At 38.7% G+C, this 13,724-nt stretch overlaps 1 protein-coding gene and 1 pseudogene across 1 annotated transcript in view; both read right to left on the bottom strand.

Moving 5' to 3' along the window:
• LOC134336162 (uncharacterized) overlaps positions 1-4,131 on the bottom strand; it is a 79,612-nt pseudogene extending 75,481 nt beyond the window's left edge.
• Positions 4,132-11,950: 7,819 nt separating this feature from the next.
• Positions 11,951-13,724, bottom strand: part of LOC134336136 (zinc finger protein 271-like) — a 33,227-nt gene continuing 31,453 nt past the window's right edge. Inside the window, exon 7 of the mRNA XM_063018833.1 lies at positions 11,951-13,610. Coding sequence (XP_062874903.1) covers positions 12,556-13,610 — 1,055 coding nt within the window. The 3' untranslated portion in view covers positions 11,951-12,555. The remainder of the gene's footprint in view (positions 13,611-13,724) is intronic.

The raw sequence follows: 13,724 nt of genomic DNA, 5'->3' as shown, positions 1-13,724 counted from the left end.
TTCGCTACATTTTAAATAACATCCGTTACTGAGTAAAATAAAGCTAAAAAAAAAATTGCGTCTGGGAAACTGCTGCAGTAAATTCTGCGATGGGGAGTCGGATCTTTTGGCTCAGTTCCTTTTATATATATATATATACATATAAAACAACTACCAAAGGCACGACTCGGTTCCTTTCGTTCATTTTAAAGAGCCGTTCAATAAAATCAGATTGTTCACGAACGACCCATCACTAGTGGTTATACAGTTTGAAAAAGTTTTATGGGATGGTCTGTACTAAAATGACACATTACACATCCCTAAATGTTTTAAATGTTGTATCAACATGTTATTTTCTATTATACAACAGTTAGTTCCGACCGTACAATCTGATTGGTTGAGAAGCGTTCTAACTGTGCTGATATTGGTGATAACAGCACGGGCTTTTCACACCACAACTGTATTACTCCGCTGACACGTTGCCATTAACGACGAGCTTCATGCACACAAACGCACACGCAGCGACACCGACTTTTTTTTCCCCGGTCGCGTTTTAAATCCGTTATCTGATATACAATCTAGCGCACTGTGTAGGGAACATAACCAATTGTCTAATTCACTATCTAGTGCACTATGTAGGGAACATATATCCATGATCTGATACACAATCTAGTGCACTATGTAGGGAACATTAATGTGTTTGTAACGCTAACAGTTAGTTAAGCCCTAGTAGTTCTGTTTTCATCCATAGAATTTGGTGTGTGCGAGAGGTTTTTTTATTTCTTTTTTTCCCTTCGGAGGTTCTTGCTTTCTTCTTCTTCTTGTTCTTACCTCCCTGAAATGAGTTTTTGCAACTTGGGATGTCTGCTTTATAGTGTTAAACTTTATATTGGTTGTGGAACTACTTTTTGGCGGAAGGTATTGTCAATATTAAAGCATATTTATTATGAAATTCAGGGCTTCTTTGATTTATTTTCTTACTTTATTTTGTAAAAACTGTTGTATAAAAACTCGCCTTCGGTTCGTGCCTGCGACCAAATCACAGCGGTGATGTTATTCGCGATAACACACTCCCTCTCGTGTTCTATTGCTTAATTATATTTCAATAAAAATCAACTATTGTGAGATTTATGTCCACTTGTCACCCTCTCCTGATAAAAAAGTAACTAAGTAACGTTTACTCTGAGTACATTTTAAATGAGTTACTTTTTACTTGAGTAGATTTTTAGACTAGTAATTTTACTCGTACTTAAGTAAAAATTCATTAAAGTAATAGTACTTTTACTTGAGTACAATATTTTAGTACTCTTTCCACCTCTGTCGATATTGATCAATATAGAAAAAATTTGTCCCCTCTGTACATCCACCTCAAAATTAATCGCCAGGTGGCAAAAGATCTTCGGGGTCAGACAGCGAATCAGAGACGGTGACTATGAGTTGGTGCAATATCTAGCTCTGGCAGCGACCATGGCAGAGAGAGATCAGTTTAGACTGAACTGCCTGATCTCTCTCCATCCCAGAGGGCAGCAGTAAATCAGTTGCAGGAGTCACAAATTGATTCAAAACCATTCTGTGTGGTCTTCCGATCGATTCCGATCTTTGCATTGAAGAACTTCAAAGATAGCAGTGCCAAGTTGATCTGTGGTCCCTAGTTGTGGGACACAACTGGAAGGTAATTATAGTCCTGATCTGTATAATTGCAGAATAAAGATCTAGTCACATAAATAAAGCTGTAAAAACATACATCCATGCCATTTAGCAGCTGCTTTCATCCAAAGTACCTTTCAAACGTGATTTATAGCAATCTAAATATTGAGGGTTGTGGGCCTTGAACCAGTGCTGTTCACGGATGCTTAATAAACTGACTAAAATATTCTAAAGAGAAGTAGTCAGTAAGGGTGGAAACGGCCTCATGGCACCGATCAATAACAAGTTTAAGCAGTGCAGGAGCCACATCACAGGTAAAGCACTGGGGGACAGTGGTAGCCTAGTGGGTAGAGCTTTGGGCTATCAACCGGAAGATTGCCGGTTCAAATCCAGGCTCTGCTGTGCAGCCACTGTTGGGCCCTTGAGCAAGGCCCTTAACCCGTCTGCTCCAGAGGCGCCGTAAGTTGGCTGACCCTGCGCTCTGACCCCAGCTTCCAAAACAAGCTGGGATATGCGAAGAAAGAATTTCATTGTACTGTACACCTGTATCTGTATTTATGACAAATAAAGGATATCTTCTTCTTCAAACCATTGATCCGGCATGAAGGACATTATGATATAATGATGAGGATTTACAATTCCAGAGCAAAGACTGAGGTTAAAACCAACGCACAACAACAAGCTCTTAATATGATGGTAGACTTCACAACGTTGATGACAATGTGGGATTCAGCAACTACAGAGTAAAGGTGCATGGTCAATACAGTCCTTAACAGTATTACAGACTATTACTGAATAACATTCATTATTATTCGTAGTAGGGTCACAATAACATTCAAACAAACATTCCTTATAAAATAAAACATGTTATTTCACTCAAAATTAAGAACGCATGTCTTACTGAGATCATCTTTATCTTCAAATTCCTCCTTCTTCACCGGCTTCATTTGAAAACCTTCATTCTGTTGGTCCTCTGGGGTGAGATGTTCCTCAGAGGTGACGTGTTCCACAGGGATTATGGATCCTTCACCTGAAATTCCATCAATATGTGAAGAAGAGACTCAACAACTGGGGGAAATGTAAGGATTTGGGTTTAGTTTTCCAATATACAAATAAAGCCTAGTTAAAAAACAGCACAGGTTCTAATCCATTATCCAGTCTCTTGATTAGTGATGCCAATACTAACCACACTACAGTATGCTACTTACAGTAGTAACCTTCATCTTCAGCTTCTTCCTTTTTAATTATTTTCTTCAGGAATTCTTCATCTTGTAGATCCACAGGGGCGACGTCTCCCACCTCTGCTGACTGCATTATTAATGATCTAATATTCAGATACACAGAAACAACTCAATAAATCCACCCAGGTAAAAAAACACTCCACATATTTACACATTTATACAAAGCAACAGCATTAAAACCACCTCCTTGTTTCTACACTCACTGTCCATTTTATCAGCTCCACTTACCATATAGAAGCACTTTGTAGTTCTACAATTACTGACTGTAGTCCATCTGTTTCTCTACATACTTTGTTACCCCCTTTCATGCTGTTCTTCAATGGTCAGGATCACCACAGAGCAGGTATTATTTAGGTGGTGGATGATTCTCAGCACTGCAGTGACACTGACATGGTGGTGGTGTGTTAGTGTGTGTTGTGCTGGTATGAGTGGATCAGACACAGCAGCGCTGCTGAAGTTTTTAAACACCTCACTGTCACTGCTGGACTGAGAATAGTCCACCAACCAAAAACGTCCAGCCAACAGTGCCCCGTGGGCAGCGTCCTGTGACCACTGATGAAGGTCTAGAAGATGACCGACTCAAACAGCAGCAATAGACGAGCGATCGTCTCTGACTTTACATCTACAAGGTGGACCGACTAGGTAGGAGTGTCTAATAGAGTGGACAGTGAGTGGACACGGTGTTTAAAAACTCCAGCAGCGCCGCTGTGTCTGATCCACTCATACAGGCACACCATAATGTAAACAGCTAAACCATAATGTAATTCCATTGCTGTTCCTCCATTAGTTCGACAATAATTGAGTCCTAAAAAACTCTTGTCCATCAATGACTATCACATCACACACAACAGACAAAAATGACTCTGTACAAGTAATTTATTGTACTGTAAAACATAATAATAAAGTAAAAAAGTTAAAGAAATTAAACATGTTTTTATAAAACTGTAAAACAACTTGCAAACAAAGCTAAAAGAACTTATCCGATCAATTGATTCATTTTGCTGAATCGGTTCAAACAAATCGGTTCATCACTAATGAATCGTGTGTGATGCTAACAGTTAGCAGAGCAGTTAGCATCTTGTGTGGTTAAATAAGAAGGGAGTTAAAGCACCTCAAACCCTCACAACGATATTTTTATCATGAACTCTAGTTTTATTATCAATTAAAACGCAGTTTATAATTAAAGTGTAATAAATAAATAAATAAATCAACATTTTACTTACAGATGATTCACTTTAGCACAAACACAACAGCTGCTGCGGTTTTCTCTTCCTCATGGTTAAATGAAGGTTGATCTACAGTTCAGGTTTATCACCACCCCTACTGGAGTGAATGTGATTACTGAACTCAACACTACATTTATTCATTTATTAGAACATACTTCATACATTATACTTCAATCGATTTATAAATTAATTCACAACTTGTGAAGTATGAAAAATGCAAAAAGCAGTTGTATTTCATTGCAGACATGAACATCATAATATACATCCCAGCCTGAAACACAGTCCAAAAAGTTGAACGGGGCAATTTAGGGCTAGTAATATACACCACACATTGGTTTCACAGGAAACCAACCCGAACATGCTCCATTAAACGTTCAAATGCGTGTTACAAAGTCTGAAGAGCATTACTTATTAATTGCCACAGGAATTAATTGCCACAGGACTACCCCTATGGTAAAAGCTGTCTTGTCTTTAGCCTCTGGGGCTAACAACATTTGCCAATAGCCACTGCATAAGTTGAGTGAACTAAACCAACTCGATCCTGCCACCCAGTCCAGCACGTCATGGATGCGTCATGCGACAGCATTGAGTCACTGATAGTCCATCCAAAAACTCCAATCTCCACTTTTCATTCAAACCAAGACTGCCAGTGCTGCCCATGGATTGTTAGATGGTTCAATCACTCAGGCGGCTGCAATTTCTTGGATCTTTTCTCTCATGATCTGCTTTGTCACCAATGGCAGCTGGTGACGCCACAATCAAATTGGTGCCGCTGTCCCCATATCGATGGTGTGCTGCACCAGATCAGTTTGCTCGCTGCAAACACATCAAGACCAGTGTGGCATAGAAACGCACCAAGATTTCTTGATATTCTAACAAAATGGTGGAGAATGCGGGCAATCCACTCAAACCTGATGAAACTCGTACACAATGGATTGATACGTTATCTATCTACGACTTATCTATTGTAAATACTGCTTGTCCTTTTAAAGTGAATGTGACTTCAAATAACAATACTTGGTTCAAAATTACTCCAATTTCAGTGTCAGATTTGAAAAATACTTTGCCCTCACCTAAAACTCTGAACTCTGTGCTCATTTCAGTAATAGTTCCCCCTTTGAATGTCAAACAACCCCAACCGTTACCTTGGTTCTGCTTGTAAATAAATTTATTTGGTTTCTGCTTTCATGTACATCTGTTATCTCTATCTGTATAAACTCCCTCCGAGTGTCTGTTACTGAGTTTCTTAACCCTCTACATGCAGGTTTTGGAGGGCTCTTTCTCTCAGATTCATAAAGATGTTCTAATAACAACAACAATAATAATAATAATAATAACACAGAGGCGCATTTACTGAAAAATATGCAAGTGTGATTGGAGCTTAGCAGCAGTAGAGTAAGTAAACTATAAAAATCTGTAAACAAAACCAAAAGAACTTGATGCATTTCTATAAAACTGTAAAGCCTCCTGTACACAAAACTTGGTGTATTTCTATAGAACTGTAAAAGTCTGTAAACAAAGCTAAAAAAAAACTTTATATAAAACTGTAAAAAATAACCTGTAAACAAAGCTAAAAGAACTTGATATGAAACTGTAATAATAACCTGTAAACAAAAGTAAAAGAACTTGATATAAAACTGTACAAATAATTTGTAAACAAAGCTAAAAGAACTTGATAAAAAACTGTAAAAACAACCTGTAAACAAAGCTAAAATAACTTGATATAAAACTGTAAAAAAATAACCTGTAAACAAAGCTAAAAGAACTTGATGCTTTTATATAAAATTGTAAAAAATAACCTGTAAACAAAGCTAAAAGAACTTGATATAAAACTGTACAAATAACCTGTAAACAAAGCTAAAAGAACTTAACATAAAACTATTACAAAAAAACTGTAAACAAAGCTAAAATAACTTGATATAAAACTGTACAAATAACCTGTAAACAAAGCTAAAAGAACTTGATATTAAACTGTAAAAATAATCTGTAAACAAAGCTAAAAGAACTTGATATAAAACTGTACAAATGACCTGTAAACAAAGCTAAAAGAACTTGATGCTTTTATATAAAACTGTAAAAATAACCTGTAAACAAAGCTAAAATAACTTGATATAAAACTGTAAAAATAATTTGTAAACAAAGCTAAAAGAACTTGATATAAAACTGTACAAATGACCTGTAAACAAAGCTAAAAGAACTTGATGCTTTTATATAAAACTGTAAAAATAACCTGTAAACAAAGCTAAAATAACTTGATATAAAACTGTAAAAATAATTTGTAAACAAAGCTAAAAGAACTTGATATAAAACTATAAAAATAACCTGTAAACAAAGCTAAAATAACTTGATATAAAACTGTAAAAATAACCTGTAAACAAAGCTAAAAGAACTTGATGCTTTTATATAAAACTGTAAAAATAACCTGTAAACAAAGCTAAAAGAACTTGATATAAAACTGTAAAAAATGATCTGTAAACAAAGCTAAAAGAACTTGATATAAAACTGTACAAATAACCTGTAAACAAAGCTTAAAGAACTTGATGCTTTTATATAAAACTATACAAATAACCTGTAAACAAAGCTAAAAGAACTTGATATTAAACTGTAAAAATAATCTGTAAACAAAGCTAAAAGAACTTGATATAAAACCGTAAAAATAATCTGTATACAAAGCTAAAAGAACTTGATATAAAACTGTACAAATGACCTGTAAACAAAGCTAAAAGAACTTGATGCTTTTATATAAAACTGTAAAAATGACCTGTAAACAAAGCTAAAATAACTTGATATAAAACTGTAAAAATAACCTGTAAACAAAGCTAAAAGAACTTAACATAAAACTGTAAAAATAACCTGTAAACAAAGCTAAAAGAACTTGATGCTTTTATATAAAACTGTAAAAATGACCTGTAAACAAAGCTAAAATAACTTGATATAAAACTGTAAAAATAACCTGTAAACAAAGCTAAAAGAACTTAACATAAAACTGTAAAAATAACCTGTAAACAAAGCTAAAAGAACTTGATGCTTTTATATAAAACTGTAAAAATGACCTGTAAACAAAGCTAAAATAACTTGATATAAAACTGTAAAAATAACCTGTAAACAAAGCTAAAAGAACTTAACATAAAACTGTAAAAATGGCCTGTAAACAAAGCTAAAAGAACTTGATTGTTTCTATAAAGAAACTCTGAATCAGTTTCGATCAATTGAATCATTTTGCTGGATCGGATTAAATGAGTCGGTTCATCTGTAATGCTAACAGTTAGCGAAGCAGCTAGCAGTTTGCGTTTTTAAATGAATAGGAAGTTAAATCTTCTCAAATTATTGCAGTGATATTTTATTATGAACTCTTTTTTTTATTATTAACTAGAATGTAGTTAATAATTTAAGTTTATGAAATAAATAAATATATATTTGACTTACAGATGCACATCAGCTACTGCAGCTTCTGCTGTGGTTTAGAGGTTTGCAGCAGCTAAGGAGCATTAAAGCCATTAAATGGAGCTATAAGTGCTATAAAACTCCAAAATAAAAAGCTGTAACATGGACCGTACACATATAGGGAGATGTAGCATGAACCTCAAACAACAAAACTGTGGAAATGTGTGATAATCTCTTATTTATTGCATACATTAGTAATAATATTAGAGTTTATTAATTCATCTGCGTAATATTGCCAAGTTAAGACATATAACAGAGAAGTGATTAGGATAATTAATTACTACACATTACGTGGTTAATGTTCCACAACAAAAACTCAGATTCTACCTGTCTGGACTTCATTCCGAGATCATTTTAGTTACCAGACCCCAAAAAAGCAAGCTAATTTAACTAGAATTTCCCAACAAAGCCACGACTTTACCAAGAGACGAGAAGCTAACATATAAAAAAAAACAATGAAGAGCTTCTGCTGTCCACCACCCTCCTAAGAGACCACTAATCAGTGATCTACTAAGAGTTTTGGGTTACTTGGAAATACAAACACTACCCTGGTGCTAAAACTACACCAGTGAGGGGAGGTGTTCCATCTCTGGTCTTGGTCAGGAGTCTGTACTTTTAAAGCAGTTCTCGGCCAAAAACACAATGGGGAACAAATAACATCACGGATAGATCAATAATCCGGCTGTAGACATCACTCTATGATTTACTTAATGAATCCCTTGATGGAGTAATAAACCATGTTTATCAATTATTTTCATTAACCAGGACTTTGATTTAAAAAGCTGATGTCTGCAAGATGTCCTGTTTCCCTGAAGGCCATAAAGGGTAAAACATGACCTTGGGTGTGCGAGATTCTTTGACTAGTTGTCTTCATGCTAGCTAAACCCTTTCATGATTATTCCTTTTGATTCGACACAGTTTTTATTCTTTTCCTGGTGCAACCCACTTATTCATACAGTCTTGGGATTGGTACTTAAGGCCTCCGCATACTTCCTGCGAAACTTTTTGCGTACTGTTTAATAAATACTATGTATTCGGACACACTACCCGCTACTGCGTACTGTCCGGTATGGAAGTATGAGATTTCGGACGCAGCCGATGATCACAGTGGAGACGCTCCTCAAAATTGTCCATGTTCGTTTTCGTGGCACGCCTTTTTTTTTTTACTGACCAATCACAGGCGTCGTCACAGAGCGTCGTCGTCCGTGGAGTTCGTCCAGCTTCTATGTGTGCGCCAAGGCGAGCGAAGCCTCTGCGCGACGTCCGTGGTTGTTCGCTTTTTTCGTAATTACGTCGCATCGGTCGCGGAAGCCAGACGATCGTCATCTCCGCATGAAGTACGCTGAGGCCCCCCAGTGTCAAGCACCTACAAGAATTTACTGATACCCTGTCTGAAGCCGACTGTGAACATAAACATGCAACCAGCATAAGGCTTTTGCAATACAGTCTGTACTAGACAATGCCTCTTTTTTTGACCCCAGGTTCAAGTAAGACTAAATCAGTGTTGAAAGTCTAGACATCAAGGCAACACTGATGTCTAAATAGAAGACACCAATGATCTTGATTTGCAATGATCATTTTGTTTTATTTGTTTTTTTTTGTTATTTTGCCATGTCCTCCTTTGTACCTTCTGATGAAGACGCTGTTGAAGCCGAACTTCCTACTTATGCCCACAGTTGACAAGGAAGAAGACCCTATGTCCAGCTGGAGGATGCACCCTAGCTGTCCTAATGTAAGCAAGCTAGCCAGGAAGTATCTTTGCCTGCCACCACTGCAGTTTTAGTGTCTCGGGAAACTTAGTGTCCCCACAGCAAGTAAATGTGCTGGTATTCTCATCCAAAACTTGGTGTCACTGTGAGGGACAATATTAGGTCAAAATTAAAAAAGCAATGACACGATGGAAAGGTGATTCACTGCAAAATACTTTATTTGCACTTTGTTTGCTTACATGTTTGCTTTCTCTACTAAATAAAGCTGTAGACCTAGTCATTTTAAGTTGGATATGTTGTTTCTGTGATGTTAAGCGTTGCATTAAAGTCAGCTTTATATACACACACAGTTTATGCTCAGTATGTGGACAAAAGTATTGGGACACCCCTTCTGATTTTGAATGTACAGTGTATCACAAAAGTGAGTACACCCCTCACATTTCTGCAAATATTTTATTATATCTTTTCATGGGACAACACTATAGAAATAAAACTTGGATATAACTTAGAGTAGTCAGTGTACAACTTGTATAGCAGTGTAGATTTACTGTCTTCTGAAAATAACTCAACACACAGCCATTAATGTCTAAATAGCTGGCAACATAAGTGAGTACACCCCACAGTGAACAGTCCAAATTGTGCCCAAAGTGTCAATATTTTGTGTGACCACCATTATTATCCAGCACTGCCTTAACCCTCCTGGGCATGGAATTCACCAGAGCTGCACAGGTTGCTACTGGAATCCTCTTCCACTCCTCCATGATGACATCACGGAGCTGGTGGATGTTAGACACCTTGAACTCCTCCACCTTCCACTTGAGGATGCGCCACAGGTGCTCAATTGGGTTTAGTCCGTCACCTTTACCTTCAGCTTCCTCAGCAAGGCAGTTGTCATCTTGGAGGTGTTTTGGGGTCGTTATCCTGTTGGAAAACTGCCATGAGGCCCAGTTTTCGAAGGGAGGGGATCATGCTCTGTTTCAGAATGTCACAGTACATGTTGGAATTCATGTTTCCCTCAATGAACTGCAGCTCCCCAGTGCCAGCAACACTCATGCAGCCCAAGACCATGATGCTACCACCACCATGCTTGACTGTAGACAAGATACAGTTGTCTTGGTACTTCTCACCAGGGCGCCGCCACACATGCTGGACACCATCTGAGCCAAACAAGTTTATCTTGGTCTCATCAGACCACAGGGCATTCCAGTAATCCATGTTCTTGGACTGCTTGTCTTCAGCAAACTGTTTGCGGGCTTTCTTGTGCGTCAGCTTCCTTCTGGGATGACGACCATGCAGACCGAGTTGATGCAGTGTGCGGCGTATGGTCTGAGCACTGACAGGCTGACCTCCCATGTCTTCAACCTCTGCAGCAATGCTGGCAGCACTCATGTGTCTATTTTTTAAAGCCAACCTCTGGATATGACGCCGAACACGTGGACTCAACTTCTTTGGTCGACCCTGGCGAAGCCTGTTCCGAGTGGAACCTGTCCTGGAAAACCGCTGTATGACCTTGGCCACCATGCTGTAGCTCAGTTTCAGGGTGTTAGCAATCTTCTTATAGCCCAGGCCATCTTTTTGGAGAGCAACAATTCTATTTCTCACATCCTCAGAGAGTTCTTTGCCATGAGGTGCCATGTTGAATATCCAGTGGCCAGTATGAGAGAATTGTACCCAAAACACCAAATTTAACAGCCCTGCTCCCCATTTACACCTGGGACCTTGACACATGACACCAGGAAGGGACAACGACACATTTGGGCACAATTTGGACATGTTCACTGTGGGGTGTACTCACTTATGTTGCCAGCTATTTAGACATTAATGGCTGTGTGTTGAGTTATTTTCAGAAGACAGTAAATCTACACTGATATACAAGCTGTACACTGACTACTCTAAGTTATATCCAAGTTTCATGTCTATAGTGTTGTCCCATGAAAAGATATAATGAAATATTTGCAGAAATGTGAGGGGTGTACTCACTTTTGTGATACACTGTATGTGTTTCAGCCACAATTATTGCCAACAGGTGTGATAAATTAATTATATATAGATAAAAAATGCTTTCATCTCTGCAACGACAGTTTAGGGAAGGCTCTTTCCTGTTTCAGCTTGAACAATAAAAGAAACTCCAGTGGCCTGAACAGAGCCCTGACCTCAGCCCCACTCAACAGCTCTAAAATAGACTGGGAATCTCCCGAGCAAGATCAGTGCCAGCCACACAGAGATGGGGACTCGAGTCACAGGTAAGTTACACACACAGCGCTAATGGTTGTAAGAGCCGCTTTCTGAACCAATCAGAGCTTCTGATTGTAATTGTTAGTAAGAAATGCTGTTATTTGCATTTATTCAGTTTGCGTCACACAGATGACGTGGTAATGAAACGCTCGATCGGCTTTCTAACGACTTCCTGTTTTACTTCACGACCGGGAAAGGTTTGGAGGTTTTTAATTATAAGCACATTTACAAAATAACGGATTCTGTTCCTAATGGGACGCACGCTTATAAATGTAATAGCATCTGGAAGAACAGAAGCTAAGGTAAGCAGCGGTTATGATGGTTTTTGCTGTGTTTGGGATTTTGGCCGCTGTGCCGTGATTTATCGAGCGCTTTTGTTCTGTAATGAAAACAAAACGTATCAGTTGAAGCTTTTAACTGGAACCTTCTTGTTACAGAAATTACATTCATTTACACAATGAGGAGGAAAGTAAAGGCACGAAGTAAAACGGCTAAATACACTCGCTAATCTGTTGTTGTTTTTATCTGAACTTACAGATTATTTCTTTATTTCTACGCTACATTTCCAATATATGTTTTGTGTAGATTATATTGACTCGACTCGGACTCGTATTTTGTGACTTGTGAACATCTCTGCAGCCACACAAGTGTTCGTTTGAACTGAATGGGCACAGATTCCCAGAGAGCTACTACGTTGTCTTGTAAGAAGCCTTCTCAGAAGAGCAGCTGTTTCTCTGGCTGAGGTGGCATGTCCAACGAACTTATGGTCAGGTGTCCAAGTAATTTTGGCCATATAGTTTACATACAGTCTTACACCGCAAAGACATGTGCATTATAATAATAGCTTAATAATACATCTGTAGTGTGTTGTAGCACTAAAATACCCTATTTTAATATTTATTTATCGATTAAGCATCAATATCGGTATGTTTAACAGTGTTACTGCATATTATCCTTCCCTAACTCACTCACACTGAGTTGCTCACTCGCTGAAACTTACTCTACTACACTAGAGTACATTAAGGGAAATGTAAATAAAGAAAGTGGCTACATAATTTTAGCAAATGCTAAATATTACAACTGCTGATTCAATAATAAGAACAGCTGGTGATCGCTTTGTGGACGCGGCATAAAAAAAGTTAACCCGCTGGTTTGTTCGGCACTATTAGATGCTTCGGCGTCACACTTGTGTCTCTTACGTGTTGATAAATAAGCAAAGCTCTTCCCGCACTGCGAACACTGATAGGGTTTCTCTCCGGTGTGAATGCGCTGGTGTTTTCTGAGATCACTTTGTTGGTTAAAGCTCTTCCCGCACTGTGAGCACTGGTACGGTTTCTCTCCGGTGTGAATGCGCTGGTGGATTTTGAGATCCCCTTGCTGATAAAAGCTCTTCCCGCACTCTGAGCACTGATAGGGTTTCTCTCCGGTGTGAGTGCGCTGGTGAATTTTAAGATGACTCTGTTGATTAAAGCCCTTTCCGCACAGCGAGCACTGATGGGGTTTTTCTCCGGTGTGAATGTGCTGGTGCTTTTTGAGGGCGCTCTGTTCATTGAAGCTCTTCCCACAGTGTGAGCACTGGTACGGCCTCTCTCCGGTGTGAAGGCGCTGGTGGATCTTGAGGTGACTCTGTTTATTAAAACACTTCCCACAATGTGAGCACTGGTACGGTTTCTCCCCAGTGTGAATGCGATGGTGTCTATTTAAAGTGCTCTGGTCGGTAAAACTCTTCTCACACAGTGTGCACTCGAACGGTTTCTCGCCGGTGTGAACGCGCTGGTGGATTTTGAGGACACCTTGTTCGTTGAAACTCTTCCCACACTCTGAGCAGCAGTAGGGTTTTTCTCCGGTGTGAATGCGCTGGTGTTTTTTAAGATGAGTCTTCTGATTGAATCTCTTCCCGCACAACAGGCACTGATACGGTTTCTCCCCGGTGTGAATGCGCTGGTGGATTTTAAGATCGCCTTGTTGATTGAAACTCTTCCCGCACTGTAAGCAGTGATGTGGTTTCTCTCCGGTGTGAATGCGCCGGTGTCTATTCAAAGTACTCTGATTGGTAAAGCTCTTCCCACACCACGAGCACGGATACGGTTTCTCTCCCGTGTGAATGCGCTGGTGGATTTTGAGATCGGCTTGTTGATTGAAACCCTTCCCACACTCCGAGCAGTGATACGGTTTCTCTCCGGTTGGGATGCAGTGGTGGAGTTTGAACTCTTCATGTTCATTAAAACTCTTATCACACACTG

Source organism: Trichomycterus rosablanca, chromosome 2, assembly GCF_030014385.1.
Source record: "Trichomycterus rosablanca isolate fTriRos1 chromosome 2, fTriRos1.hap1, whole genome shotgun sequence".
Classification (NCBI taxonomy): domain Eukaryota; kingdom Metazoa; phylum Chordata; class Actinopteri; order Siluriformes; family Trichomycteridae; genus Trichomycterus; species Trichomycterus rosablanca.
The sequence above is the reverse complement of the archived record's forward strand: the minus strand, read 5'-3'. Positions and strand labels throughout refer to the sequence as shown.